The following is a 24,310-nucleotide window of genomic DNA, read 5'->3' as shown; positions in this document are numbered from 1 at the left end:
CTTTATATGGAGGAATTTTTCAAAACTGAAATTTTTTATTTTTAACGGTCAAGTAGCCTCAATAGAGATAAGAGGGATGAATGGAGCCGTGAGAGTAGAAAGACATATGCTGATGAAGTTGACTAGGTGCTCCAAGATTTTCTCAAGAAGTCTTTCGAGAAATAATGACTTTAAAACTACTAATATGTTCTTACCAAATGAACAAAGATATCAATTTGATGGTGAAAAACTTACATCAGAAGAAAATGCTGCAGCTATTCCAAAGAAACCCGATTTTTCTAACATAGCAAAGTATCATAAAGAGGTAATGGGTCCAGAATCAGTAGCGGATTTATATTTCAGTCCTCGCTTCAATGATATCTTCATTACTTCTCTAGCAAAAGATTCCCCAGCTTTTGGTAAAAGATGTAAAATGGTACCTAAAGATGCTTCAAAAGAGCCTTGTTCTGTATATTTGCAGTTTACTACCATGACGAACCTGTGGATGAAAGCATTTTCTGAAGAAATCTTTGAGTTATCTGACTTGCCGCAACGGGATGAATCGTTTCAATTTATGAACGTGAATGTAGCCAGCATACTTGAAGACGAATTAAAGGATATGAGCAAAATAGTGGAAGAGAGGGATTTAGAAGAGGTATATCGAAAGTTTAATACTTTGGAAAGTAACAAAAGGAAGGTACTTGGAGAAATTGTACTGTCTGAATTGGAGCCAGTGGTTACTTTTGAAAACATTTCTTCGTACTTAATCAGTCATAGAGAAGACTTCAGTTCTCCAGAACAGCTAGATGTTTTTTTGACATTCCTTAAAAGAAATGTCGACTATTATTCTCTCGAAGGTTTAAAAGATTTTGTCAGCGTGGCCATAAATAGTTTGCAAGGCTCGAAGTTGGATCTTTCGTCTTTCGACGAATTCTTGAAGGTGGCCGTCATTACATTCCCTACATTATTTAAAGAGCTCGATCCCACAAGTTTAGATAAGGTTGCTAGGTTGTTAGCACCTACAAATGTCTCCTTGGCAAAGGATATTTTATCAATACTCATAAATACCCATAGGGTATGTCCTTCAACTGACACTATAGATACATTTTTATTGTCTTACGAAGGAGAAAATGGAGGTTCGATACTGAAGGACATCATTTTAAGGGATTTAAGTAACCTTAAACTGGCACTTTTCCATGGTCCTTTGAGTGACACAGCATTCAGAATTCTATTGAATTACTCAGTTGAAAATGATATGGATTTGGACCAATTGATTCGATTAGCCGAACGGAACCTGGCGAATAAGCAATTGTTGGAGAAATTCTCACGTAACATATTAGAGAAATTGACCTCTATTCAGAATACTTCCGATGATTCAGACATGAGAAAAAGGATACAATCAGCCCAGCTTCTTCGAAAATTGGTTGTAGAAAATAAGGTTCTGGTGGAAATTGACCTTTGAAGAAATGTTAAGTTCTTCTAGCATGCATTAAATTACTTGTATTATAGTCTATAAATAGAGTTGCTTTTTAATAACAATACTTTACTTCCTGATTACCTTGCTTATATCTTCGATCATGTATCATGCTCATTGACGTTAATTGTCTGGTTGAAATCACTTTCATTATTATTAGTGTGCTCGTTATCATTAGTATGTTCATTTTCACTATGCATCTCTTGTTCTTCTTCATCACCGCTCTGATTATTTCGCCTGCCAATGCTCCGTCCTCGGATATCAAAATCATTACTGACTACTTCGTGGTCAGTGTTATCGTAAGTGCTGTAAAATCCATTGGTGTAAACGTAAAATCCATCGTCGCTTGCCGAATCATCCCACGTTGGAACGTTCTTTATTCTTCTCATGTCATCCATTTCATAGTTTTGATCCACTTCCAAATATCTTCTTGATGAGATCGATCTCTTTATGAAGCAAAGAATCATGATAACTATTGCATGTAGTATTATCGGTATCAACTGAAGCCATCCTAGGTAGCTCAATTCAGGTATAAAGAGGAGAAGATCTGCTAAGAAAGCCAAGAGTGTCAGCAAAAATGATATTAAGGAGAAAAAAAGCATTAGCTGCAACACAGGAGTAACATCCCAATCCTTCTCGTCAACTTGCTTCGTCAGGACATGGCTTCTGATAGAGGTCTCTGAAACAGATGTCATTTCATTAACCTCCTCAGGTTTCTTTGAGCCCTTCCTGAAATCAAATACGCCCTCACGATGCAAATAAAGAAATCCCAATAAAACGAAAATCGTTATCATTAGTAAACCAGTTACTGCAACTGCAACGACATGAACTACCAATAGTTTAGAAATGGAACTAACTGCAGTTGAAGGTAACCTTATCCCATCGTAGTCTTCTTCATCTTGCAAAAAATGGTCGCTCGACTGTATGTATCCTATTTTAGGCTTCGTACATTGGTGGGTCTTTTCATCACATACTCCAAATACACCAAAAGTAACGTTTCGGTAATTACATAAGTACAATCTTGGAGAATCCATAGAAGTAATTGGTACCGATATAACGGGCAAAAGCTCTATTATAAAGCAGCAGGCACTCAAAATGGCTATCACTGTTAGCCCTTTGTTAGCCATTGTTTTATATCATTTGCTGTTGTACATTAACTTTTATTCTTTGCCAAGAGTAGCTATAGTGTCTTGATATTTGATGATTTTTAAGAGAGGTTATATCTTTTAAGAGAGGTTTAAGAACACCTTTGTTAAAAATTAACATCCTCAACACCAACAACTTAGAGGGGTTTATATGGATCTTAGAAGGAAAGGAATTGAATCACGGATATTACTCAACAGGTACAGTCGATGATACAATTGGTTCCTTAAGTCATCTATATAACCTTAGCTTCAAGGGTTTTGCCAGTTATTTTGTTTTCGTTGATAAAAAGTCGACCGAAATTTTGTTGGTGCTCATCTGACGTCGATTTTTCAAATATCAAAAGAAGCAAACTACTCTTCATAGTCTTTTACATATTGTATCTTCGATTAATTTACCGAGCTTCTAAGTTAGCTCGAAAGTGTGAAGTTGATAAGCAGGCTTTTACAAGGAATTTTGTTGCGAGGATGTCTTATGGTTTAGAGAATCATCCGTATCAGAGGGAGCTTAAGGTAGCTAGTTTAGCTGTGAGAAGAGCATCAGTGTTGGTGAAAAAGCTAAGTGACACTATAGCTACTACTAGAGCCTCTGGAACACTTACAAAGGACGACAAGTCACCAGTCACTGTCGGTGACTACGCAGCCCAAGCCATAATTAACAATGCTATCAAGTATAATTTCCCTGACGATGAGATTGTAGGAGAAGAGGATGCACATGCCTTAAAGGAAGATAATGAAGAAGGAAAAGCTTTGAGTGCTAATATCTTAAAAATTATTGAAGATGTACAGAAGCAAACGGCTCTGTTCGACAAAGAAGTTGGAGACCTTGATCTGTTAGAGACGATATATAAAAGCATCGACGCTGGACAATCCAAGGGAGGGCCAAAAGGTAGAGTTTGGGCATTAGATCCAATTGATGGTACAAAAGGATTCTTGAGAGGAGACCAATTTGCTGTATGCTTGGCGTTGATTGTGGATGGTAAGGTAGTTATGGGTGTCATCGGATGTCCAAATTTACCAGAGGAGATTATATCGAATGAGGAACAACATGGACCAAGGGGTGGTTTGTTTACAGCTATTAAAGGTGTTGGATCCTACTATACTCCTTTATTTATCGAAAGTGGATTTACTCCCTTGTCTGGTCAGAAGCGTATCAAAATGAACCAGGAGACTTCTCCAGATGCCTTGAAAGTTGTCGAGGGTGTTGAGAAGGGTCATTCTTCCCACTCTACACAATCTCTAATCAAAAAAGAACTTGGTTTCAACCCAGAGACGGTAGATATGCAAACCATTAACTTGGATTCACAAGTGAAATACTGCGTTTTGGCCAAGGGTCAAGCTGACATTTACCTACGTCTTCCGGTTAGTGAATCATATAGAGAAAAGATATGGGATCATGCTGCAGGTGATATCCTAGTCCACGAAAGTGGTGGCCAAGTCGGTGACATCTTTGGTAATGAGTTAGATTTCGGAAAAGGAAGATACTTGGAATCCAAAGGTGTCATCGCAGCCAATAAAGCCATTTTTCCAAAGGTAATCGAGGCCGTTCACACTGTCGAATCCAAAATCTAGTGACTAATTCTATTATGCTCTTTTATTTATCTCTGCCATTTGTTAATCTGCTTGAGATATCAATTTGACGTCATAAAGCTCGATTAATTAAGTATTCATATGAAAATTGTTATGTCAAACTCCAGAATATATAAGTCTCATTAGGTAGCATATCAAACTTCATATAAAGAAAATAAAATAAGGAAATACTCTTAAAATCTACCTGTAAATAACATAATCTTTTCAAGAGCTTAAATAACGTTATATATGTTTTCAACCTGTCTGGATTAGTGGTAGTACTTTTATCATTATTTGTTCAAAGAAAGGTATATTTTATTAAATTGATGCGAAAATGGCTGCAATATTACGCTATCGAGATAAGTTGCAACCGCATGTGAACTCAATTATCCCTGAAGAGCATGCTACATCCCTTCAATACCACGGTAGCCAAAGCTTAATGGGAAGTATACAAAGTCTGGCGAAAACAGCTGCCGGAATAACCTATAAACTGCTTAGAGCGATGATAAAGCGGTATGCGCAAAGAAGACTTAATGTCAGATTAAAAAGAGAAACACACGAAAAACAAGCACAATTTATGCTTCTAGTGCTTCAAAAGCTCCCATTTTTATATAACAAGTCACAAGAGGTTGAAAAGTACCATTGGATTAAGATTGCTTACGAACTTAAAAAAAGAGGACAGTTGATACCTGATTTAATAAGATATCAGGTTGGACCAACTTTCTTTGTCAGCTTCGGGTCAATTGCTAACCAAATTAAACGGGAATTCTTCTTGATGGTTCTTAGTAACGATAGAAGCTATCCTCCTATAAATTTTCGGCGGAAAAACTTTGAAGACAGCCACTCTCTGGTAAGAATAAAGACTAGACAAGAAACCTTGAATGAGACTTATGAATTCTTTACGTTTGAAGAAATGAGACAAATCATCTTAAGCGGTGACCGTATTAGTTCAGATTATGATAAAGAATCTTTGGGAGGAAAAGAAGAGGACAAAGATATACTCTCAGACTGGTACAACAGTTGGGGGTGGGTTTATGAGACGGGTCTGGAGTGTTATCGAGCTCTATGTATGGAAGAAAGCAATTATGTTTTAGAATTGACGGTGTTGGACTATCTAAAGCAAATGCAACTATCAAAGGCTTTACTTCAAGGAACGGAAAGCTCCAAAAATTGCACTTTAAATGACTTAATACTGGAAAAAGAAACCTTAATCAATGAAGTATATTTGCCTGAAGTAAGATTGAAGAAAAAAAGTGTTGGAGAGGAAATGAAAGCATGTAAGAAGAACTCACAAAGATATTATGATCTTATGAATTATTGACAAGTAAAAATAGTTTCTTTTATATCTAAAATACTATTATATATTTGACTTCACTATGTACAAAAGATTGAATAAAATTAATAGAACTCTACCACATAATAATTCTGCTTACCGGTTCTAACAAGTAATAACTTGTCATCAATGAGATAGTTTTCTTTATCAAAGAGAACAACATCTTCGGGATCTATGAACTGATGTCTATCCAAGCCCAAATAAACACCTCCAGCCTTTATCAAATTCTTTGTTTCCGTTTTGGATTTATGCATTATCTTTGCCAATAGTGAGCTCATTTTCAAATTATCTATGTCTTCGAATTCATCAAAAGGTATCCTAACAAGGATACCTGATCTCCTGAAGTTCTTTATCAATTTACTCGCAGAAATGCTATCGTCAAATGGTTGATCTGGTGTAGGAAACAAAAAGCTAGTGATATAGGCCATCTCATCGCCGACACCAACCCCATGAATTAAATCAACAACCTCCCTTGCCAATACCCTCTGGGCAATCCTGTTACCAGGATCACTTTCGTGCTTAGCTAAAATCTTAGTATCGATGACGTTCATGGGCAAAAGAGTAAATATCTTTAAAAGCTTTCCTACTAACTCATCGGGAACATTAATAAAGTATTGATACAACTGATATGGAGTGGTTAGATCGCTTTTAATGAAAACAGCATTTCCAGCCGATTTCCCAAATTTTTCACCAGTAGGTGTCGTCAAAAGTGGAACTGTCATACCATAGCAAGATTCAGACTTTGCTTGACCTTCTCCAGGTTGACGTTGCAATCTTGAAATCAAATCAGTCCCAGCAGTTATATTACCCCATTGATCATTTCCTCCAATCTGTAAGTTAACATCGTATTCTTTAAACAAGTGCCAGAAATCATACGCTTGTAATATCTGGTATGTAAATTCATTAAACCCTAAACCTTGCTTGGAATTGAGCCTCAGCTGAATAGAATCACGAGCAAGCATAGCTGAAAGCCTTATATGACGCCCATACTTTGCTAAAAAGTCAAGCATTTTGATAGACTCCCACCACTTGGCATTATTGACAGTGGTGATTTTTGCTCCCTCTCTTATAGGAAAGTTTCTGGACTTAGCATACTCAACTCCTCTCTGTAAGAATGTCAATATCTGGTGCTCTATCTCCTTAACATTTTCCACCCTTTCTTCGTTGGCAAGCATAGTCCTTTCAGTGCTTCTGCCACTAGGATCACCAACGGCTCCGGTGGCTCCCCCAACTAATCCTACCACATCGTGACCACGTAAATGAAAGTGAAGGGAGGCCATAAGTGGGAGCAAATTTCCTAGATGTAATGACTTGGCCGTAGGGTCCGCTCCACAATAGAGTTTAAATTTCTTTGTCGAACCTTGCTCTGTTAATGCAAACAAATCATCACTAGTTATAGATTCCACAAGAAACCTAGATTGTAAGTGTCCAACCAAAGATACCTTCACATCTTCCTCAAAAGAGCAAGATTTACTAAGATCTGATACTGTTGGTACAATTTCAATAGTGTCCGGTTGTTCATGTTCAGTGTTTTCTACAGGAGTAGAATAGAACCGTCCATTTGCCAAAAGAGATCCTCTTAAATTCCTGAAACAGCTCAATTTCAATACTGATTTGGAAATCATCTTACGAAGTCGAACTCGGACGTTCTTGTCTGATCAATTATGGGATTTTCAAGATAATTAATGTATTATAAGAAGTATTGATAATATATTCGCAGTATCAGATAGTGAAAAATTTAGTGAAAAATCCATCAGAAGGTGAAGAAGAGACTACTTCCAAGAATTTTCAAACGAAAAGAGACCATTTGAGTACCCGAAAATGTCAGATCTAGGCACGGATAATGCTTCTGGACATAGTTTGGTTGCCGGTGGTAAGAAAAGAAAGAGAAAGAGATCTAACAAATCAAAAAATATCGATGAAAGGAGTCAATTTAGAGAGAAGGAGCCAGAGATCGAGCTACAAGGAACGTTAGAAATGCTGAAGAAAAGTAAACAGAAGGATGCTTTCGATGATGATAAGATAAAACAACAACTTAACGGCAGTGTGAAAGGGAAGCTGAGTGAATGGAAACAAATTCAGTTGCAGAAGGACCCCCCCAAATCAGCGAGTCAGCCTAGAGTGTCTGAATTCTATAGCAGAGAGGGCGACTATGAGGATCAGGAGGAGACATATCACAAGGCGAACGGTTTTACGAAAGCACAACTCGCTAAAAGAGCTCAAGAACTTCTTGCAATACGAAAGAGCCTTCCCATTTATCAGCATCGGGATGAAATCGTGAATTACATCAAGCGGAATCAAGTGACAGTAATATTGGGTGAAACAGGTTCAGGAAAGTCCACGCAGATACCACAATTTCTAGTACCCTTTAACAAGCAAGTTGCAATATCTCAACCACGTAGGGTGGCAGCAGCATCTTTGGCTACCAGAGTAAGTGAAGAATATGGATGCCAAGTAGGCCAAGAGGTTGGTTATCAGGTTAGATTTTCCAACTTCACCCATCCCCTGAAAACGAAGTTAAAGTATTTGACTGACGGTATGCTTTTGAGAGAAATCATGATTGACCCTTTGTTGAAAAAATATTCCACCGTGATTATAGATGAGGCCCATGAAAGAACAATCTTGACAGATTTAATATTGGGCTTTTTAAAGGAATTAATAAAATCTAAAAAGAGGCAGGATTTAAAGGTTGTCGTAATGTCGGCTACTTTAAATGCACAGCTCTTTAGTAAGTTCTTTGATGATGCTCCAATTTTATATATCGAAGGTAGAACGTATCCAGTATCCAAGTTCTATTTGGAAGATCAGTGCGATGACATTATTGACACTATGATAAGGAGTATTGTACAGATCAATATGGGAGAATCTGAAGGAGATATTTTGTGTTTTCTTCCAGGACAAGATGAGATTGATAATTGCGTAAGAACATTGGAGCAAATTGCTCCACTGCTTCCCAAGGAAGCACCTTTTATTGTACCTTTACCACTATACGCTGCTCTTTCACCTTCTCAACAGGCAAAGATATTTCAAAAGCTCCCTGGAAGAAAAAGAAAGGTAATTTTAGCTACCAACATTGCAGAAACATCAATTACCGTCAGTGGAGTCAAGTATGTCATAGATTCGGGACTTAGAAAAGTTAAAGTATGGAAGCATCAACTTGGGTTATCGACCTTGCTAACAACTCCAATCTCTCAAGCATCTGCTAAACAGCGTGCTGGTAGAGCTGGTAGAGAGAGTCATGGAAAGGCGTTCAGATTGTATCTGGAGAAAGTTTATAGCAACAACCTTCCAAAGCAGCAAGAATCTGAAATCATGAGGAACGATATAATACTACCAATTCTAACGTTGAAAAAAATCGGAGTCACTGATTTATTGAACTGGTCCTGGTTAGAGAATCCAGGTCAAGAAGCAATATTGGGTGCCCTTAACACTCTTTATTCTTTAGGAGCTCTCAATGATTCTGGAAAAATCACTTCTCTAGGATCTAAGATGGCTATATTACCTCTCTTACCTCAACTATCGGCAAGTTTGTTGACAGCTTTTGAGTCAAGAGTCATTGCACCAGTCATTGATATAGTGGCATGTCTCTCGGTGGATAATTTGATCCTAAATGTCCACGACAGAAATGGAGAATTGAGAGACGAAATAAACATCAAGAGACGCCAGTACTGTCCTTTAGGGTGTCACCACGGAGACTTGATTGCACTAATGGAATACTACAACTGCTATTTGGATCTTTCAGAAAAAGGATCTGCGGCTGCAAAGTCTTGGTGCGAGGAGCTTTACTTCAGCTATAAAGGATTCAAGAACGTTAGTAAAGTAAGGGCACAGCTTCGCGATTATATGATTGCAACCATCAAACAGGACAACGACTTGAGTGCTCTAGAGAAAGAATCGGACCTCAGGAATTTAAAAGCTCAATTTAATAACAGTATGGAGACTGAAGGGGAGTTGCAGTTACCCTTGGAAATTCCTTCGATATTGAAATCATTTCTTAAAGGATACATTACAAATACTGCAATTGGAATGCCAGATAGATCTTACAGAACATTAACTACAGGGCAACTAATCAGCATACATCCTTCATCTAATCTTTTTGGGAAGGTCAACCTTGATGTAATTATGTACATGGAATACGTGTATACAACTAAGGCCTATGGACGAACCTGTTCATTGATTGAAGCTTCATGGCTTCAAGAAGTCGCCCCTCATATACTCGGGACAGCAAAGGTCAATGCCAACGATTGAGACGTATTTATATAGAAGGATAAATAGTTGCAATGTAAACTTATTAAGTGTAGCGTCACAATCTTCTTGAATACCTCAAAATCAATATTGTAAGGAATACCCAACAATGTTGGTAACTACAAACCCAGGTGGACCATTTCGACTGGAACTGATAACCTGGGCTAAAATAACTAAAAGGAATGTAGCACTTGTGTAAAAGGCGAAGCAATGCTTTTTTCACTTTCGTTTCCAATAGATGTTGAATGCATCCTCCTTCTTTGGTTGCAAAATAAAATCAGTATTTTCCAAGTGGCCCCAATACTTGAGAACTTGTAAGCTTGGTGGCACATCATTGAAAATTATGTTTTCTGCTTCTCCTAGAGTTAATTCTACAAGCTTTTTAGCTCTTGCAAGCTGCCCAAGGTCATGGTTTTTTAGCCCGACATTACTGAGATCTACAGACCTGAGGTCCAGATGGTCAGGTACCACTAAATTTGAACAAATTGGATTATATTCGAGTTCAAGAGTTTGCAACTTTAGACCAGGTTCGAAGGATCTTAAGTTATTGCGGCCCAAATTCAAGTACTCCAAAGAATCTGGCAATCGAAGCTTGTCAAGAGTCTGCAAATTGTTTCCAAATAAATCGAGTATTTTAATCCCATCTGGAAGGCTAATATTCTTGTCACTAATAGCATCCATTCCGCTACCACTCAAGTTAAGGTCTTTAAGCTTTGAACCACTTGCGAATTTCACACCTGAGATGCTGGGTATTCCCCCTAGATCAACATATTCTAATGATGAAGGGAATGTGTAGTCCTTTAAAGTTCCCGTGGCACCACCAGCGAAATGGAATATAAATTGCCGAAGCCTCGGTGGAAGTGGTTTAAAATCATCTAAATTAAGATCGTTCGAAGTTACTTGCAAGCACCTAAGGGTGTTAGGAAGATCAGGCAAGGTCACTAATTCATTAGAACCCAAATCTAGGTACTCAAGGTTGGGTGCCTTGACTTCAACAGTATGTAGCTTGTTTGAACTCAACAGTAAATATTGACAGCTGGGAAGAAAGTAGTAAAATTCTGATAGCTTATTTTCATCGAGAGACAATTTTACAAGTGTATTAGGTAAGTTTATGCCCCTCATACTAATGATACCACAATCATTTAATCGTAGTTCCACTAAATTCTCTGGAAATTTGATTCTTTCGACTCCAGGGTTTGAGGCAGAATTAATAGTAAGCTTGCGTAAACTTCGAGGTAATATTAAAGAGTCCAACTTACTTTTGGGACTATGAATTTCAAGCGTGGACAAATTGGAGAAAATGGATATATCAGCCATCACATTGCCATCAACCGCATGAATTGAATCGAGTAAGCGAGGCAATGAATCGTCGATGTTACCTTTGAATCCCAAGTGTTTCAATGCCAGCATTGACGGATACGAATCTTCATAATTACTTTGAGGAGACCCCGTAATTGAAAATTGCTCCAAAAACTTGTTACAGAATAGCTTACGAACTTCTCTACCGTTCATGCCGGCCAAATGACCATCAATGGCAAGTTTCCTCAATTTTGAAAGTGGAGGCTGAGGGGCATCGAAGGCAACCCTAGTATATTTCTTTATGAATAACTCGGTCAATCCCACAGGAAACGCCAAAATACAGCATCCCATCTCTAAGTCGAGCCTCTTCAAGCTAGAATGGTCATGATTGATAGCCACGGTGATAGACTCACCTCGAAATTGCCTCAAGTTGATGAAGTTCCCCAAGTTGATCGTACCAGAATAGAAACATTTGAAGGACAAATGGGTGACTTTTGTTCTGATTGAATCATTCATTAATGCTGCGAGACATTGACTATCAAGGCTAAGAGTAGTAAAATTTAACTCCAACTCAGGCTGATTGTTATAAATCCGGTTAATCTGGTCAAGTGCAATGTACATACTGTCTAAAGACACATAAAAGTACGAAAAACGTAGGGGAATTACCCTTCCTTTCTCTTGTATCTTTTGATGTATTTCAAAAAACTCATCAAAGTCATATACGTGATATTGGCCGTACTTCAAGCCCCATCCATTGTTGGAAAACCATATATTGTTCAAATGTGGTAAAACAGCATCTATGATATCGTATGACATATCCTGACACTTAACAATACTAAGGAGTGTTTCAGTATCCAAATATCCGAAGCACTGATTCAAGATATCTGGACAGAAAACATCTAGACCTTTCATGTTTAAAGCTATTGTTTTGAAAACCGATAGCGAATCACGAAATTGAGAGCACTAATCAGGAAATATAAGCACTAGACAAGGTCTCCTAGGTTTTATAAATCTTGAAACCCCCTCCGAAGTTATTTCTTACTCATATTGCGTTCCATTGAGTGCAACATACTAAAAGCAGTTATATACACACTTATCTCTACCATGGAGATGTCGCAATCTTTCTAAACATCTTGCCGACTCTATGTTAGTCGTATAAGTTGGATCTGTTGATAATCATTTCTTAGTCTTGCAATTGAGTCTTCCTATACAACACGAGATGTAACTTATTGCAATATAATTGAAATATAGATCGTATCTAAATCAGTCTTTCCTGGCGATGCACAAGATGATAAGATCGTAGTGAGCGAGTAGTGTATTATAACCTTGAAGTAACCAATTGATATAGGCTTACTTTATCAGGAGTAGCATCCTAATAATAATGTAGATCATATGATATAGCTATTGTCGTGTGTTCTTGTAGATAAAGTTTGACTGGCTAACCGTATATAGTATGACAGATAAAATGTCGCGATGACATTATAAAAAATCAATTTAAACTATCAGCTACTTAAAGATAGGATGAAATCAAATGGAGTTTGATGATCCTTTACCTCTCATAGAGAGGGATGACTCCCTAATAGAGACGGAAACAGAGTCCGATTCCAGTTTTTCAAGGAATTGTGTTTTCTATGGGTATTTAATATTGTTTGCTTCGTGGATCATATTTCTTATTTCAATGAATAGTATATTCAGGATATGGCAATACGTGATATTTCCTATATCATTAAGCTCAGAGAGGGTCTACAGGAAGCTATTTAGCTTATTGGAAACAGTTGATTATTATGTGTTGAGTGGTTGGAGTGTTTATGTGGTAGTATGGTGGTGGTCAGTGTTATCATGGTGTGGATTGAAACTATTTAGGCATTCGAAGGGAATCCTGGGCTAATAATCAGATGGTACAAAACACACGAAACAAACACATGGAAATTCCTCCAATAGCTATAAAAAGAGAAGTGTGCTGTATTAACCGTCTTCGCCTCTATTTTTAGTCCATTCTGGACCTCCAGTTTGCCGGCCCTTAGGCATATCTGAATTAGTTGAAGGCGAAGGATGCCTTTGAGAGATTTGCAATTTCTCGACATTGTTCATAAGTATAATGTCATAGTACAAATTGAGTAGCTTTTGATGTCCAGGGGAAGGTTGAATGTCAATGAATTCGATGTAATACCTGAGCAATTTTTCATAATTGATTAGGGTGATAAATGTGTCGACTAGTCTAGCATTCGATATGAGCGTCCTTTTGTCTATTTGCTTTCCTGGAACAGTAATATACTTATCGCTTAAATCTATTACATAGCCCTCTCCAATTCCTATAACAAAACTCATCTTTTTGCCCCAATTCTGACAGTATAAGGTTGGGTTATCAAATGCATCCTCACAGGGGTCTAAATGTACCCATCTTTTAAGACTGGTACTGTAGTACTCACACCACACATGATCTTCATGGTTCCATACGTATCTTACTCTAGAGTTAGTGGCTAAAAGTGATTTTAAGATCAATAAGAAGCAATTGACCCATTCACCACACCTTCCACACCTTGTATCTAGCAATTTTGAAGCATTATTGTACCGTGGGAACTCAATGGAGGTCCCACACTTAGAACAGCTATACTTCTCTATTCTCGAAATTTCATCAGGATTGACAGCAGGTGGAGCAGCTGTGCCAATGGAAGAAATATTGTCACCCGATTCGTGACACACGGGGCATTTTGGCTTAGTTATCCATTTGAAAAAATCTCTTTTGAAATAATGCAAAAGCTCCATGACAAGATAATCTTCATAGGCAAATTTAGTATTTTTATCCTCAGACATTCGTTTATCGATAGCCAGATATATCTTTGGTAGATCTATGGTATCAAGTACTTTATCCAATGCAACAGGATCATTATATCGGTCCATACAATTCGATATACTTAGCACTTGCTGAATCAATGGCTTATCTCTTGCTTGTAAAGAATTGAATTTTTTCAACGCTAATTTTGAAATTGACACTCTTTGTGCCAAAGCGAGACAATGCTTTGCATAGGCAGCTATTAGGTTATCTGTTATCTCTTTGAAGTTATATTCTGTTGTACTCATGGCTTTTTTTTTTTTTTTTTGAAAAGAAAGCTTAAATCAGACTATCAAAGATATCGGAGATGATCAAGCCCGCCATAGTATTTCAATAACTACAACAATAAAACTCTCTATACTTTACAAAGACCTACACGGTTGTTAAATGAAATGAAACATATATCAACAATTAAAGAAGCTATCAACGCTCAATGGCCGTGATGGCCTACAACAGACTCTCGAATATCTTGATAAGCTCATCTGGTTCGCTACCACTAGAAATTGAATCATTAACTATTCCATTTACACTAACTGTGGGAGTTATATGGATTCCCACAACTCTCAAGTACCGTGTGAAATACTTAAGGTCGACAGTGGCACCATTGCCATTGTTGGTTTGCTTCGAAATCTCCTTCTGTGGACGGAAAGTCAATTCACTCAATACGTCTTCCTTACTAAATGGTAAATCGATCTTATCAAATACCAAATCAGAGATTTGATTATATATTTCATTACGGTTCAACGTGACATTAGCTGTGTCAAAGAAATGCTCCTTATTGCTAAATATTATCTCGGAAACGTTCCAAAACTTCACATTGGAGTCCAGTGAAGCTTTCTCTCTTAACAATTTAGCCACCACCAATGAAAATTCATTCAAGAAGGTGGAATTGGGATGCCATGGTTGAACCACGTTAACGTAAACAAATTGGAACTTGTTAGGATGCTTCTCTTGAAGCTTTGGGATGACTTGGCTCTTTAACTTGAGAAAAAGCTTAGCACTAAATACGCAATTGTGATCAAGATATAAGTTCACAATATTTGGTGCTGTTGGAGGGTTTGCTAGTGTTTTAACAGAATGATAGTAATGAGTTGATGAGTATTTTGGTGAAATCATTGCTCAATTGAATATAAATACGGGGGCTTCTTCTCTCCATTTTATGTAACTTGCGAATACATATATACTTATAGAGTGTGCACTTATTAAATATTCATGACTCAAATGTAAAGGAGCCACATCCCATTCCAATAAATTGCTTTATTGTACTTCACACAGTAATTCGTAGTCTTATGGTTTGAAATTAAAGCAGTTTAAAAATTCCTTGATGTTTGGACAGTCAATTGTTCGCTAGAATCTCAAGATGCGCTTATTCTCTCTGTTTATTGTCTAGTCTCTTAGCGAATGGTGGCTCATCGTCATTCAAAAGATCGGCCAAAGAACGTTTTAAAGACGCTCTTATATGTCGCGGTAAGAGAGGCTTGTAGTTTGAATGTAAAGTATTAGATGCTTGGTCGGTATTGGCTGATGCATTTTGTCTTGGAATGAAACCTTTCTGAGAGACCTGGCTAAGAGAGTCATTATTCACATGAGACGTTCTTAGTGACGACATAGGAGCCTGCGTGCTTTGCTGTGCTGTAGCATTTTGTTTCGGGCTATTTCGTTTCGAAGTACCTTGTGTGGATTGTTTATTCCTTTCAGAGTTTTCTAAATCATGTGCTCTGAAAGCAGCCATTCTCCCTGCCAGCTTTCTGGGAGTATGCCTTATGCCCGGCTGCTCAATTGGGCCAGACCCAGGAGTCGACAGAGCTTCTGTGGATCTTTTAGCTGTTCTGATTGTTTTCGGAGGCGCGTGTTCAGCGACGGTCTTTTCGGCGATAGTCTTTTCAGCGACGGTCTTTGCAGCTGTATCTTTCTCTAAGACATTCCTATCGAGTGTAGTCTTTTTCAGGGGCCTTCCACGGGGTCTTCCAGTACTCGGTTTCTTCACAGCAGCTTTCCCTATCGCAAGTTTCTTCGGGGGTCTTCCACGTCTTTTTGGAGGTGCCTTGACAGTCGACTCAGATGCCTTCTTCTGAGATGTCTTCTTATTTTGTTTGGGAGTAGACACTTGAGGAGCAGCTCGTGGAGGAGATACTCGAGGGGCATCTTTTGGAGGAGATACCCGAGAAGCAGCTTCAGAAGTTGACTCTGGCGGAACAGCTTGTGGGGGAGATACTCGAGGAGCTCCTTGAGGAGTAGACACCTGAGGAGCAGCTCTAGAAGTAGACGCTTGGGGAGCAACTTGTGGAGTAGACACCCGAGGAGCAGCTTGAGGAGTAGACACCTGGGGAGCAGACACTGGAGGAGCAGCTCTAGAAGTAGACACCCGAGGAGTAGCCCTAGAAGTAGACTCTCGAGGAGCAGCTTGAGGAGTAGACGCTTGGGGAGCAGCTCTAGAAGTAGACGCTTGGGGAGCAACTTGTGGAGGAGATACTCGAGGAGCAGCTTGAGGAGTAGACGCTTGGGGAGCAACTTGTGGAGGAGATACTCGAGGAGCAGCTTGAGGAGTAGACACCTGGGGAGCAGCTTGAGGAGTAGACACCTGGGGAGCAGCTCTAGAAGTAGACGCTGGGGAGCAACTTGAGGAGTAGACACCTGGGGAGCAGCTCTAGAAGTAGACGCTTGGGGAGCAACTTGAGGAGTAGACACCTGAGGAGCAGACACTGGAGGAGCAGCTCTAGAAGTAGACACCCGAGGAGTAGCCCTAGAAGTAGACTCTCGAGGAGCAGCTTGAGGAGTAGACGCTTGGGGAGCAGCTCTAGGAGTAGACGCTTGGGGAGCAGCTCTAGAAGTAGACGCTTGGGGAGCAACTTGTGGAGGAGATACTCGAGGAGCAGCTTGAGGAGTAGACACCTGGGGAGCAGCTCTAGAAGTAGACGCTTGGGGAGCAACTTGTGGAGGAGATACTCGAGGAGCAGCTTGAGGAGTAGACACCTGGGGAGCAGCTCTAGAAGTAGACGCTTGGGGAGCAACTTGTGGAGGAGATACTCGAGGAGCAGCTTGAGGAGTAGACACCTGAGAAGCAGCTCTGGAAGTAGACACCCGAGGAGTAACTCTAGAAGTAGACACTCGAGGAGTAACTCTAGAACTAGAGACTCGACGAGTAGCTCCGGTACCACCTGGCAGAGAGGCTTCTTGACCAAGGGAAATTTTTCCATTTGGAGGAGCAACTTGAAAAGCAGCTTGAGGAGTCACTTGGGGGGCGTTTTGAAGAGAAGCGTCTTGTTCAAGAGAGACCTTTCCACGCGGAGAAGCAACTTGCAGAGATGTGTCTCGATCAAGCGCAAGCATTCCACTAGCAGCTACTGCAAGAGAGCTCCTTTCAGTCGTCCTAGTCTCCTTAGGATAGTCATCCTTAGAAGCAGACTTTGTAGATGTATTATGAGTTTGACCGACAACGTCTTCCACAGGAGGGGGTTGAGAAGCTTTGTTCCTCGGGGTATTTAAAGTCCTGGGACTCGACTCTGCGGGAACCACTTGGTTAATGTCACCTTCAGTAGTATGTTGCAGGTTCATTGCTTGAGCAGGGGTGGCTCTTCTCGACCTCTTCTGCTTAGGTTTAGCTCGCTGCTTAGAGGAAGCTTTCAAAGATGTAGGTTCGGGAGCACTTCTTTGCAACGGGGTAGCATTCTTAGACGTTTTTTTTTCAGAATCATTCCGCATGGGTATTTGCGGATGCAAAACCTTGTAAACTTCCTGGCTCGATATAGGTCTAGGATGCTCAGTGTTATCCGTCACAGTATTATCCTTTCCAAGAGGAGGACTTTGCAAAGATGTAACCTTGAAGATATCCTGAGTTGAAATAGCACGTCCATGGTTACTTTGAAAATTTGTAGCAGTTCGAGAAGGGGAAGCGTTCTTTCCGTTGCCTTGAGCTGCAATGCGAGTGAAAATGCTCTCGAAAGGAGTAGCGTCAGAGCTTTGAGTAGGTGTGGCTTGCCTGGGGAAACTTTGCAAAGGCGTAGTATCCCCCTCGTTGGCCTGAGTGGGCGTCACTTGCTTTTGGACACTCTGTAACGGCGTAGTATTCCTTTTATTGGCTTCAGCAGATGCAACTCTCGTAAAAAGGTTTTGGAAAGGCGTATTATCAATACTTGAAGTGGCCGTGGTTTTTCCAGGAACACTTGGCAACGTCATAGGCTGTTCATCAGAAGTCTGCACGGCTACAGACTGCTTAACACTTTCATGTGGATTGTATACCTTAGGAATCCTTTGATTGGATGTAGATGGTTTTGGGGCAATACGCACATTTCTTCTCCCATCGATTTTAATAGCACTTTTCCCTCCACGAGCTTTCTTTGGTGTCACCTCTTCTAAAGTGGCTTGCGAAAAGGTTATTTGTCGGTGAACAGTTTGATTTGAATGTGTCCGCTTAGAAGGTGATTGCTCAAATATTGTTCTCTTAGATGGTGATTGCTCATTCGATGTTGATTGAGTGGAGACTTGCTCAGTTGGCGGCCGTTCAGCTTCAGCTTTTTCAGATGTTTGCTTAATAGGAGATGACGTGAAGCGAGCTCTTACTTGCACAGTAGCTTGCTCCCTGGGAGTAGTGACTATTTGCAGCCCATCATCAAAAGAGTTGTCTAAGCTATTCACCTTGGACAAAAATCTCGAAAGCATCTGAGGAGTAACTCTGAGTGGAATATCATGCTCAGAAGTATCAGTATTCATGAGAGACGTGAAATTCACCTGAGGGGTGCTATCCAGTCTCATAGGTTCTTCATCAGGAACACTGTTATCTTCTTCATCTGACGATGGCCACATTCGGATAGTATTTTTTGTCGTGTGGACTCTATTTGATTTCTTCCTCGGTGGTTTTTTTCCATCCCGTTCGATACGACTGCCTCTTTGGACTGAAGTAGGAAGCTTTTCCACCCTTTCTGGGGCTCGCGCTGAAATTGATAAGGGAGATTCCCTAAAGTCTTGCTCATTATTAGCTGTTTTCTTTTCATCATCTTCGGGCCTGCAAATCTTCTTGCCAGAATTATTGACTTTTGACAAATGTTCAAACAACGACACTTTGAAATCAGAATTTCCATTCTCATGTTTCGGCTCTTGCTTAGTTTCAGCCAACTGCTCATCTTTTTCTTCCTTGGCCCCTTTAGCCACAAGCTCTTTTAACCGCGTAAATGCTTGGTGACTTCCAGGAGTAGAGATCAGAATACTAGGTGTGGCGTTTAACTCTCGTTCCAACTCCTCATATCCTGTCAATTGTAAAACAGAAGGACTCCTCGTTTCCCTAGATTCCACTTTAATGGGAGTATCTGTTTTGAAATTATTTGTTTTGATGTCGTCTTTCAGTTGATCACCGCCTGATGGTCCATCTTCTTTAGATTTACCTCGAAGCCACGTAACTAGCTTCGAAAAAGCTGATGCCATTTCCCATGTAAGACTGCGATAGCAAATAAAAGGGAATGAAAGCTTATGCCGTCCTTCTTTTAAGGCTGGATACTTATCGACTTTAAAGAAAAGAATAAACACTGAAAACAAGCAAAAACATAAAAAAAAAGATTATCTAAATGAGTTCCTAATTTGGTCGCGTACAATTCAGGAAGTTCCGTAATTTAATATTTATTTAATTTACACCTTTACTATAACCATTATAAAGCAAGAGATGTGATGCCAAAGTAGCGTTGAACGTGCTATATTACCCAGATTCTTTTATATCATTCAAACAAAAAAAAAGAAGAAAAAAATACGTCAAAACTTGATGAGTTTGACTGACTTTTCAACTTAAACTAGTATAGCTATCTTACATTTATCATATAGGCTCCCATGAAACTTCTCATCTGAATCAATTTCATATTGTTGGATTTGCAGCTTCTGTAGAGAGCTGAAGTCATCGTTGACTATCAGGTGTTCATCGACATAATCGTCATATTCGTTTTTAGGAAACAATTGAATTTCTTGCGCCTTGACATTCGAAGCTATCTCATTAAGGCCTAATCTTTCATATAACTTCAACTTCAAGTCTTGTAGCTTTAAGTTAGTTGGTAATAACAAGACAAAGATATCGTCTTCATAGTAAAATTTAACTTTCACTTTCGAATGCTTTTCATGGTTCGTCGTCACCGCCGTGGCCGATCCTCCAGAATTGTGTTCAGTTAATGCAGACATGGAGTTATTAAGAATATTAGCAGCCGATGGAGACCTAGAGCGCACGAGAACAGAGTCAGAAGAAATACTGGATTGGGTGCGGTTATAGTCATCAGTATAAGGTTTCTGACTGTATCTCTTCAGGTTCCTCTCTCTTACACTATCAGAGTCTTCCTTGTCAAATCCATTGTTGTATAACTCAAAGAGTGATAAAACCTCTTGAGACCTCGATATATGACTAGGCAATGAGATTAAGTTACGTAAATAGAAATCCAATTTCTCTCTTCTTAGCTTTGAAATGCTATCATTTACATTAATTAACGGACCTGGGATAGATGGAATAATTCTCTTAGAATTTTCGATTTTACCTGCCTCGTATGGAAACATTTCCAACAATCTGACTTGCAAATCATAAAAATCTTGATAATACCGATACAAATAGCGCCTTTTGCCATTCGAAAGCTTTGCAACAACTAAATATTGGTATCTTCCATTATCTAGCTGATAAGACTCCACTCCAGCCTCCAAGATCGACATGTTGTTTGAAGACAAGGACGATCTATTAGAGGGCATAGGGTTTTTCTCAAAAAACTGAGCTGTAGAAGAATTAGCTGGGGGAGCTTGGCTATTGGATATGCTCCCTAATGGTATAGTAGAAGCTTGATATTTTGCTGTTCTGTCCTTCCACTGTTCGACAGTGGGAATTTTGAAATAATTGACAAGTTTCACCACGTCATCGTCGAAATTTTGAGAAGAGGTCGGATTCAACATGTCTATGACCTTGACATAAGAGACAGGTACTAATCCAGGCCCACCCAATCGTGTTATTGGCTTCGCAATGAACCACTCAAAGTCATGGTGGGCGCAGATAATTAGGTTCTCTCCTGGCGTAACATCTAATTCATCGTCTCTCTCCGCCTTAAATTCATACAATGTCACAGCGTATAATGTCTGATTGGAGTTGCGCTGCCCCTGTGTCGGAGATATCAGGTCTCCATTAAAAGTTGGCCTTGATCTGTTAAACACCTCAAAGTAACTCACAGGTACCATTCCCTTCGCATTGGTCATGGGATTTGTCGCCTCATACCACCCTGTAGACTCATCCATCACATCATCTGCTTCATTAAGAACATGAAAGAAGTCACCCTTCTCAAACTTCAACTCTCCTGGTCCTTGAGGTCGATAGTCATACAAAGCTTTGATCACTTTCTTGGGCGATTGTAAAAGACCACCGATCTCCTGACTGTGGCCCGATTTAACAGATCCAATTCTAGATATTGAATGCTTGGTACTATCAGAAGAGCTTGACTGTCTCTTGTTCCTTCTGAACGACCTAATCATGTTGGAAGCCATGGCATCTATGAAATCTTGATCCCATCACCAAATGCGTTCAGAAAATCCCTTCTGGGCCTATATATAGATTTAGTGCACCTCGACCAAATTTCAATAGCGACATCGAATCTGAAACAACACTTGAAAAGTCGATCTCAAGGTGGCCTAGGTTATGGGATTCTTTGAAAAATGATATGAAACTACTTAAGAGCCGTGATGAGTTGTAACCGTGAAGACTAAATGTCTTTGACGTTATTAGTAGATATGGTTGTACAATTTGAATTGCAAAAAGTTGTTTTAAGGATTTGTTTTAGTGTCGACTACAATTGATCCAAGACGAAGATCCAATCTTGATACAACAGAAAGTGACGCTGGTCTTCTATCAGTACAATTTTTCCCCACATATTTTTTTTGTCGATCTATCAAACTATACAAAGTGCAATGAGCACAAATTGGTCATCTTAGCCTTAAAACAACAGCTATGATTTGTCAGAATTAGGCTCATTGGGGGATGATGTAATATAACTGTCTATGTTCTTTACCAGGGGCATTTCAAGGTAATTGAGTGGGCTATTGCCCTGAATATTCTCTCCTCCAAGGTCATAATCGAAACGCTCGAACGTTGGATCTGCAGATGACGAAGCTCTCGATGTATTTCCAGGAGAGATTTCTTCTGATCCACTACCATAAAGTTCAGCCATGGTATTACTTTCTGTCAGCATAGTTTTCCTTCTTTGTGGTTTTCGATTTGCTTCGATTTGCTCATACTGCTATTTGTGAGTATTTAATTCTTGTATTTGGTCACATCATACTTACTTGTCTATACTTCACCAAGTATATCTTTAAAGTCTCCGCATAGGTCTCAAATCCCAATGTATACATGGCCCACAATATGTCCTCACCGTTAATGGTCTTTCTCTTTTCAATGTTACATCTATCAGCAGCCTGGCTGGAGATGAATGAAATAAACTCTGAAACGCATTCTTGAACACACTCCTTGGACTCCTTCGAAAGCTTTGCGTGCTCAGGCAATGCCTTTTTCATGACTCTTGCAACTGTTTGCAGTTAGTATCGCTGTCCGAGAATCACACGATTAATATCTGATAAAAAGCATATTTACGTACCATTTGCAATTGGTAAGAACCTATCCTGTTCCTTTATCTCATAATCACTATTTCTCAATGCGAAGTTAGTTATGTCTTCCTCTTTCATCGCTTTTTCTTTCTCACTTGGCTAAAGAATTCATCTTGCTCTTTTTTTTATCTAAAAAATCATGTATTTAACGCAGCCGTCCTCAATTGCGACTTCGGCGAACTACCCTAGGACCCTTGTTTCCCAATTTCATTCGAAGTGAAAGGACGGCTTCCGCACAGCTTGGAGATAGTAGCGGACAAAGTTATTTTGAAGCATATATTACTTCTGTAGATATTATTCATTAAAAGATGCATTCACTTTCTTGCAATAGCCAGTTGTTTTGAAGCTGCTTTGAACAATATGTAAGTTGATTGTCTCATTTCATTCGCTTAAATCTCTCCGATAGCCGTGGGAACTACGAATTTCAGCCTTTCATACCCTTTATTAACATATGTGTGCGTGAAGAATTAGATTACATCATTTGGTGATTCATTTAAATAACATATATTAACCCTACAAAAGTACTAACCTGGAGGTAATTGCGAAGCATCAACGATCTCAGTAGCATCTACAGGCTCATCTTCCTCTGTGAAGGCATCCAAAGGTGTTCTAGGCAATGCCATCATACCAGACCTAGCTATCTCTAAAATACCAAAAGGATGCATCAAGTGAATGAAGGATGATACTCTGGATGGTTTGGCACTTAATTCCACAATAACGTTTCTGTCTGAAATATCCACAATCTTACCACCGAATTTTTCGGTTATAGCAGATATATGCTCAAAGTGCTTGTGTTTCTGTCTCAAAGCTTCTGATGGAGCCAAGTTATTTGGATGGAACTCGGATTCAGGAGCTTCCAAATCTGGTATGGAAGCACCACTTCCAGTGTGAAGCTTGTGAGATGCGATCAACTCTTGAAAGTATTCTGGACCCAAGATTGATACTCTAGCCAACAATAACTCTCTCTTAATGATTTCTGCATTAGTATAGTCTAAAACAGCATACACCGGAACCATATCTTCAATTTGTCTTCTAGCTTGCTCAATGACAGCATCTTGACCAGCCAACACTATAGTCATTCTTGATAAATCCTTAACTTCAGTACTGCAAACAACTAAAGAATCAATATTAAATCCTCTAGCTGCTAATGTTCCCGAAATAGAACTTAACACACCAGGTTCATTTTGAACCAAACAGTTCAATACATGTTGTTTTCTAGGTGCTTTGGACTGCATTGGAGTCTCGTACAATATAGAAGACACAGCTGCATCTGCCGACCAGTGAGGTGTGTCAAATGTAGGCAAAGGTGGTCTCTTTTGGTTACGATGCAATGACTTATACGCTAACGCAGACGTTGAGCTTGAGGAAATCTTTGTTCTGATAGACTGTCTATTTGCACTTGGGTTTGCAAGAAAACGTAATGATTTTGAAATCATGTTGTCCAAAGATTAGCTTGCTTTCCTCACTTGAAGTCTATCCAATTGATTTCTCCTACGACGAAAAAGAAAATTTAATGAAGAATAAAAAGATTAATTAGTCACGCTCTAACGACATTTCAACGAACGACATAAAATGTCGCACTCAAGTTGGTTTTGGAAAGCTGCAATATTTTTTTGAAGTCTGAAAACTAAAAGCTTTCATCTGAAAAATAAAGCATTGTCTGAAGTTTTACAAGAATAAGTCAATCAAGAAAGAAGTACTCGGGTAGATGAAAGCAATTTTTTGAAAATTTATTTGGAGGCATTTTAAATAAAAAGATGTAAAATGAATTTCTGACAGAACTAGCTATGTAAAATTGAGTCCAAAAAAAAACCTCCCAGAATTAATACCGATTA

At 39.3% G+C, this 24,310-nt stretch overlaps 17 protein-coding genes across 17 annotated transcripts; 5 read left to right on the top strand and 12 right to left on the bottom strand.

Annotated features, from left to right (window-relative positions):
* Positions 1-76: 76 nt before the first annotated feature.
* PRCAT00006290001 (uncharacterized protein) lies at positions 77-1,441 on the top strand (the record flags this gene model as incomplete). Its single annotated transcript, XM_062956430.1, has 1 exon — positions 77-1,441. One exon carries the CDS (start codon positions 77-79, stop codon positions 1,439-1,441), a length of 1,365 nt encoding a protein of 454 aa, XP_062812934.1.
* Positions 1,442-1,554: 113 nt separating this feature from the next.
* Positions 1,555-2,580, bottom strand: RIM9 (Rim9p; the record flags this gene model as incomplete). Its single annotated transcript, XM_062956429.1, has 1 exon — positions 1,555-2,580. The coding sequence occupies one exon, from the start codon at positions 2,578-2,580 to the stop codon at positions 1,555-1,557; it is 1,026 nt and encodes a 341-aa protein (XP_062812933.1).
* Positions 2,581-3,063: 483 nt separating this feature from the next.
* On the top strand, positions 3,064-4,167 carry PRCAT00006288001 (uncharacterized protein; the record flags this gene model as incomplete). Its single annotated transcript, XM_062956428.1, has 1 exon — positions 3,064-4,167. The coding sequence occupies one exon, from the start codon at positions 3,064-3,066 to the stop codon at positions 4,165-4,167; it is 1,104 nt and encodes a 367-aa protein (XP_062812932.1).
* Positions 4,168-4,498: 331 nt separating this feature from the next.
* PRCAT00006287001 (uncharacterized protein) lies at positions 4,499-5,485 on the top strand (the record flags this gene model as incomplete). The annotated part of the gene is made up of 1 exon (XM_062956427.1): positions 4,499-5,485. One exon carries the CDS (start codon positions 4,499-4,501, stop codon positions 5,483-5,485), a length of 987 nt encoding a protein of 328 aa, XP_062812931.1.
* Positions 5,486-5,562: 77 nt separating this feature from the next.
* PRCAT00006286001 (tyrosine--tRNA ligase) lies at positions 5,563-7,122 on the bottom strand (the record flags this gene model as incomplete). The annotated part of the gene is made up of 1 exon (XM_062956426.1): positions 5,563-7,122. One exon carries the CDS (start codon positions 7,120-7,122, stop codon positions 5,563-5,565), a length of 1,560 nt encoding a protein of 519 aa, XP_062812930.1.
* Positions 7,123-7,318: 196 nt separating this feature from the next.
* On the top strand, positions 7,319-9,745 carry PRCAT00006285001 (RNA helicase; the record flags this gene model as incomplete). Its single annotated transcript, XM_062956425.1, has 1 exon — positions 7,319-9,745. The coding sequence occupies one exon, from the start codon at positions 7,319-7,321 to the stop codon at positions 9,743-9,745; it is 2,427 nt and encodes an 808-aa protein (XP_062812929.1).
* A 216-nt stretch (positions 9,746-9,961) lies between these two features.
* On the bottom strand, positions 9,962-11,953 carry PRCAT00006284001 (uncharacterized protein; the record flags this gene model as incomplete). The annotated part of the gene is made up of 1 exon (XM_062956424.1): positions 9,962-11,953. The coding sequence occupies one exon, from the start codon at positions 11,951-11,953 to the stop codon at positions 9,962-9,964; it is 1,992 nt and encodes a 663-aa protein (XP_062812928.1).
* Positions 11,954-12,572: 619 nt separating this feature from the next.
* Positions 12,573-12,929, top strand: PRCAT00006283001 (uncharacterized protein; the record flags this gene model as incomplete). The annotated part of the gene is made up of 1 exon (XM_062956423.1): positions 12,573-12,929. The coding sequence occupies one exon, from the start codon at positions 12,573-12,575 to the stop codon at positions 12,927-12,929; it is 357 nt and encodes a 118-aa protein (XP_062812927.1).
* Positions 12,930-13,006: 77 nt separating this feature from the next.
* PRCAT00006282001 (peptide-N4-(N-acetyl-beta-glucosaminyl)asparagine amidase) lies at positions 13,007-14,122 on the bottom strand (the record flags this gene model as incomplete). The annotated part of the gene is made up of 1 exon (XM_062956422.1): positions 13,007-14,122. The coding sequence occupies one exon, from the start codon at positions 14,120-14,122 to the stop codon at positions 13,007-13,009; it is 1,116 nt and encodes a 371-aa protein (XP_062812926.1).
* A 199-nt stretch (positions 14,123-14,321) lies between these two features.
* On the bottom strand, positions 14,322-14,990 carry PRCAT00006281001 (uncharacterized protein; the record flags this gene model as incomplete). The annotated part of the gene is made up of 1 exon (XM_062956420.1): positions 14,322-14,990. The coding sequence occupies one exon, from the start codon at positions 14,988-14,990 to the stop codon at positions 14,322-14,324; it is 669 nt and encodes a 222-aa protein (XP_062812925.1).
* Positions 14,991-15,240: 250 nt separating this feature from the next.
* Positions 15,241-15,606, bottom strand: PRCAT00006280001 (uncharacterized protein; the record flags this gene model as incomplete). The annotated part of the gene is made up of 1 exon (XM_062956419.1): positions 15,241-15,606. The coding sequence occupies one exon, from the start codon at positions 15,604-15,606 to the stop codon at positions 15,241-15,243; it is 366 nt and encodes a 121-aa protein (XP_062812924.1).
* A 266-nt stretch (positions 15,607-15,872) lies between these two features.
* On the bottom strand, positions 15,873-19,292 carry PRCAT00006279001 (uncharacterized protein; the record flags this gene model as incomplete). Its single annotated transcript, XM_062956418.1, has 1 exon — positions 15,873-19,292. The coding sequence occupies one exon, from the start codon at positions 19,290-19,292 to the stop codon at positions 15,873-15,875; it is 3,420 nt and encodes a 1,139-aa protein (XP_062812923.1).
* Positions 19,293-19,646: 354 nt separating this feature from the next.
* BEM1 (phosphatidylinositol-3-phosphate-binding protein) lies at positions 19,647-21,362 on the bottom strand (the record flags this gene model as incomplete). The annotated part of the gene is made up of 1 exon (XM_062956417.1): positions 19,647-21,362. One exon carries the CDS (start codon positions 21,360-21,362, stop codon positions 19,647-19,649), a length of 1,716 nt encoding a protein of 571 aa, XP_062812922.1.
* A 458-nt stretch (positions 21,363-21,820) lies between these two features.
* On the bottom strand, positions 21,821-22,063 carry PRCAT00006277001 (uncharacterized protein; the record flags this gene model as incomplete). Its single annotated transcript, XM_062956416.1, has 1 exon — positions 21,821-22,063. The coding sequence occupies one exon, from the start codon at positions 22,061-22,063 to the stop codon at positions 21,821-21,823; it is 243 nt and encodes an 80-aa protein (XP_062812921.1).
* Positions 22,064-22,142: 79 nt separating this feature from the next.
* On the bottom strand, positions 22,143-22,385 carry PRCAT00006276001 (nuclear transcription factor Y subunit beta; the record flags this gene model as incomplete). The annotated part of the gene is made up of 1 exon (XM_062956415.1): positions 22,143-22,385. The coding sequence occupies one exon, from the start codon at positions 22,383-22,385 to the stop codon at positions 22,143-22,145; it is 243 nt and encodes an 80-aa protein (XP_062812920.1).
* Positions 22,386-22,457: 72 nt separating this feature from the next.
* Positions 22,458-22,553, bottom strand: PRCAT00006275001 (uncharacterized protein; the record flags this gene model as incomplete). The annotated part of the gene is made up of 1 exon (XM_062956414.1): positions 22,458-22,553. One exon carries the CDS (start codon positions 22,551-22,553, stop codon positions 22,458-22,460), a length of 96 nt encoding a protein of 31 aa, XP_062812919.1.
* Positions 22,554-22,999: 446 nt separating this feature from the next.
* ILV6 (acetolactate synthase regulatory subunit) lies at positions 23,000-23,911 on the bottom strand (the record flags this gene model as incomplete). Its single annotated transcript, XM_062956413.1, has 1 exon — positions 23,000-23,911. The coding sequence occupies one exon, from the start codon at positions 23,909-23,911 to the stop codon at positions 23,000-23,002; it is 912 nt and encodes a 303-aa protein (XP_062812918.1).
* Between the last annotated feature and the right edge of the window lie 399 nt (positions 23,912-24,310).

Source organism: Priceomyces carsonii, assembly GCF_900007245.1.
Source record: "Priceomyces carsonii strain CBS4050 genome assembly, scaffold: Debaryomyces_carsonii_scaffold_7, whole genome shotgun sequence".
In the NCBI taxonomy this organism is placed as follows: domain Eukaryota; kingdom Fungi; phylum Ascomycota; class Pichiomycetes; order Serinales; family Debaryomycetaceae; genus Priceomyces; species Priceomyces carsonii.
This window is presented reverse-complemented; position numbering and strand designations above follow the sequence as displayed.